General features: G+C 49.3%; 1 protein-coding gene across 1 annotated transcript; it reads left to right on the forward strand.

Moving 5' to 3' along the window:
- The first annotated feature begins 517 nt into the window (after nucleotides 1-517).
- Nucleotides 518-3044, forward strand: LOC110311495 (carbonyl reductase [NADPH] 1). Its single transcript, XM_021184832.2, has 3 exons — nucleotides 518-936; nucleotides 1467-1574; nucleotides 2502-3044. The coding sequence occupies exons 1-3, from the start codon at nucleotides 648-650 to the stop codon at nucleotides 2936-2938; spliced, it is 834 nt and encodes a 277-aa protein (XP_021040491.1). The 5' UTR covers nucleotides 518-647; the 3' UTR covers nucleotides 2939-3044.
- Nucleotides 3045-3868: the final 824 nt, after the last annotated feature.

The raw sequence follows: 3868 nt of genomic DNA on the forward strand, positions 1-3868 counted from the left end.
GGCAAGCTGAATGCATGATTTCCAGGTGCACAGCTGCGTCTCTCTCTCTCTCTCTCTCTGTCTCTCTCTCTCTGTCTCTCTCTCTGTCTGTCTCTCTCTCTGTCTTTCTCTCTCTGTCTCTCTCTCTCTCTGTCTCTCTCTCTCTTTCTCTCTGTCTCTCTCTCGCACGCGCGCGCGCGCCTTCTCCTGCAGTCTTGCATAGCTGCTGGCTTCAACAGGCCTTTAGAAAAAAGCCTGAGATGTCAGTCATTTGACCTGGCCGGTTTTTTTCCTGGCTGGTGTGTAACCCCCAACTGCATGATGCATCATCTGAGATAACAGACAACCTGACACCTTTCGTTGCATGGTAAACTTTTATTAAAAAAAAAAAAAAGAAGTTCAGCTAAGGTGAGCCATTTCCTAAATACACAGCAATTTGACAAGAGGCAAGTTAAACATAAGCACTAAACAACAACCACACTCCACCACCACCACCAGCCACGCCCCCGTAGGGAGGGGCTTAAACTGCGCATGCGTGCTGGGTCCGACGTTGAGGCCAATTTCAGTCCGCCAGTGAGCCGGTCTTGAACCACTCTCCAGCAGCCTCCGAGAGGCAGAGTTTGCGCCAGGTTCCTTGGTCTCCGACGGCCTCCCTACTCACGCCAGCCATGTCTTCCAGCAGACCCGTGGCGCTGGTGACCGGTGCTAACAAAGGAATCGGATTCGCGATCACTCGTGACCTGTGTCGGAAATTCTCCGGGGACGTGGTGCTCGCGGCGCGGGACGAGGCGCGGGGCCACACGGCAGTGCAGAAGCTGCAGGCGGAGGGCCTGAACCCACGCTTCCACCAGCTGGACATCGACAACCCGCAGAGCATCCGCGCACTGCGCGACTTTCTGCTCAAGGAGTACGGAGGCCTGGACGTGCTGGTCAACAACGCAGGCATCGCCTTCAAGGGTAAGCCATTGCATTGGGTGTGGAGACAGAAGGTAGCTTCCCCAGAGCCTGGTGGCAGGGTGGGCTATGCCTCTCTGGCAGAATTACTAGAACCAGGAGCACTATGCTGTAGGGCTCTGAAACAGATGCCCAGGGAGAAACAGGACGGAATAGTAGGCGCTGCAGGGATGCAGGAAAGCAGAGCCTCAATGTTCGCCATCATTTCTAGGTTTCCCTCACCCAAATGTTGAGTAATTGAATTGGATTTGGCGATACTGAAGTGGAACTCTATCTGATAGTGAAATAAACAAGAGATTGAGGAGAGAGAAAGAGACAGAGGGAAACGGTGTTTCATTAAGATCCTGATATATACAAACTTCACCTAGCCTCCCCCAGTGGTGGTGTCTTTCAAGCACAATAGAAAATTGTCAGATGGACAGTGACGCAGAGCTGAATGTAAACAAGAATGAACTTGGAAGTGGGTCTCGAAAGCTCTGGCTTAGGTCTTGACATTTTCACTCTGCTAACTCGGTTTTCTTTCCCTCTGAAAGTCAATGACCCCACCCCCTTCCACATACAAGCAGAGGTGACAATGAAAACGAACTTTTTTGGTACCCGAGATGTCTGCAAGGAGCTGCTTCCTCTAATAAAACCCCAAGGTGAGTCAGCCAGGTGACTTCCAGGCTCAGCTCCTCTCCCTACTGCACAGCCTCTCTGCCACTGTGAGGCACTGCTCAGACCTTTGATCTCAATTCTTTTGTGGCCATTGACTCTCTCTTTGCATACGCAGCTCTTCTTAATCTTCAAATAAGATTCCAGTATCCACTTCTTCCACATCCTCGCCCATTAGGGGCTTTAGGACTCCGATAATGTCTGAAATATTTTGCATACATACTGACATCCCACTGGCCACAATGGCGTGTCCCCACAAGTCCTCAGATTGTACCCAACTACATCCCTCAGCCCAGCTCCACAGCAGCTCTCAGCTGTCAAGATGCACCCTGCAAACCCTCTGAGGAAGCCGCCTTTCTGGAGCAGGCTCCTTTCCAGGATTTCTGTGCCTCTCTACAGCACTTCGCCCCTCCCAAAAGTCCTTCAGGAAGGAGATCAGGCCTTTAGCAGGGCTCACAAGACTCTATAATCTCACCCTTCCTTCTTCCGAGCTCATGTTAGCGCTCCTTCAACATGAGAAACCTTTCTGGAAAAAACAAACTATCACATTACATTTCTCATGAACTGTTCTCATACCCCAAGTCTTTGAATAGCACGTGAATGACCAGTCATTAAATACACACCAGCAATGATGAGGGAGTCGCTTTGGAAATGTGAGTCTCTGGTATAAAGTTGACTAAGTATGGCTCTCTCAGAACTCCTGTCCTCTCTCCTGTCTTCCCCTCTGGACCAGACCTCATGGTCATCTGGCCTCTCTGCTCACACAAACCTAAAAGGCAAAAAAACAGATTCTCTGCTACTTAACTCCTGTTCTGTGCATCCCTGTCTCACATGAAATCTTTCTGGTCCAATGTCTCACCAGATGTAAATTCCTGCTCTTGTATGTACATCTCTACATGGTGATGTGTTTTTAGGCAGAGTGGTGAATGTGTCCAGCATGGTGAGTCTCAGGGCCCTGAAAAACTGCAGGCTGGAGCTGCAGGAGAAGTTTCGAAGTGAGACCATCACAGAGGAGGAGCTGGTGGGGCTCATGAACAAGTTTGTGGAAGATACGAAGAAAGGAGTCCATGCGAAAGAAGGCTGGCCTAATAGTGCATATGGGGTCACCAAGATTGGGGTGACAGTCCTGTCCAGAATCCTTGCCAGGAAACTCAATGAGCAGAGGAGAGGGGACAAGATCCTTTTGAATGCCTGCTGCCCTGGGTGGGTCAGAACTGACATGGCAGGACCAAAAGCCACCAAAAGCCCAGAAGAAGGAGCAGAGACCCCTGTATACTTGGCCCTTTTGCCTCCAGATGCAGAGGGGCCTCATGGGCAGTTTGTTCAAGATAAAACAGTTGAACCATGGTGAACCCAACTCTCCCCTCCCACCCCTTGTATCGAGACTTGGTGAAGGCCAAGGACATTTATAATCTAATAACACTTCTGAAAAATAAATATAACATTCTTTAAACGCACACATTTTTACAAATGTTTTTAAATTGTTCTTTATTTTGTTCACTTGTCTTTGGTGTATATCAGGAAGGGTGCTACACCCATAGAGTGCTCTTGAGTGCCAGGAGAGGCAGTGGATGCCAGGAACTGGGCATAAAGATGTTGTAAGCCTGCTCATGTGTGCTAGAAAAGGAGCTCTGGCCTCTACAAGAGCATCAAGGAAGCTTCCCTGCTGAGCCATGTCTTCAGTCCTCATTTCTACAGATGCCTTTCAGGCAAAACTGTCTCCATCCCACGTGTTTAATTAAAACAGAACTCAGGCCAAGGGATGGCACGGTGTGACTGCAGACAATGAACATCTCAGGAGCCAAAGCAGATTGGGGATGCTTGTGCACCCCACAGTGTGTGCTATCAGCTCAGGGGCGTCCTTAATAGACACTGTGTGTCGAAAGCCTGAGTCATGACAATGCTGACACAAAACAAGGTGCTCAAAAGGAAAAGAGATCATTTCCCCTGGGGGCGTTTTGAGTGACCATGAGGTCACCCAACAACGTGGTGCACCTTGGAAGCACTTCCAGGAGGGTTTCATAGTTTACAGACTAAGAAAGCGATTGACTAAGGCCACGTTGAAATCATTTGATGGGCACAGCAGTGAGGCACATACAGTGTTGTCTTCTGTAGGCCCAAGAGGCTACCTGAGGACATTCTTGGTACTTGGATTGCTGGGAGCCTGCGTTCTACCAGGTCAGGAGCTTCTAAGAGGTTTTTATTCATTAATATCAGGGGTTAGTTCAGAGTTGGGCAATGACGTGCTGTTCTAAATGCTTGGCCTAGTACAATAGAAAGT

This window comes from Mus caroli, chromosome 16 (genome assembly GCF_900094665.2).
Source record: "Mus caroli chromosome 16, CAROLI_EIJ_v1.1, whole genome shotgun sequence".
Lineage (NCBI taxonomy): Eukaryota > Metazoa > Chordata > Mammalia > Rodentia > Muridae > Mus > Mus caroli.

Coding starts and splice junctions, on each gene's coding strand:
- LOC110311495 (XM_021184832.2), top strand. CDS start 648: ATGTCTTCCAGCAGACCCGTGGCGCTGGTGACCGGTGCTAACAAAGGA. Junction 937..1,466: donor CGCAGGCATCGCCTTCAAGG/GTAAGCCATTGC, acceptor TCCCTCTGAAAG/TCAATGACCCCACCCCCTTC. Junction 1,575..2,501: donor TCCTCTAATAAAACCCCAAG/GTGAGTCAGCCA, acceptor ATGTGTTTTTAG/GCAGAGTGGTGAATGTGTCC.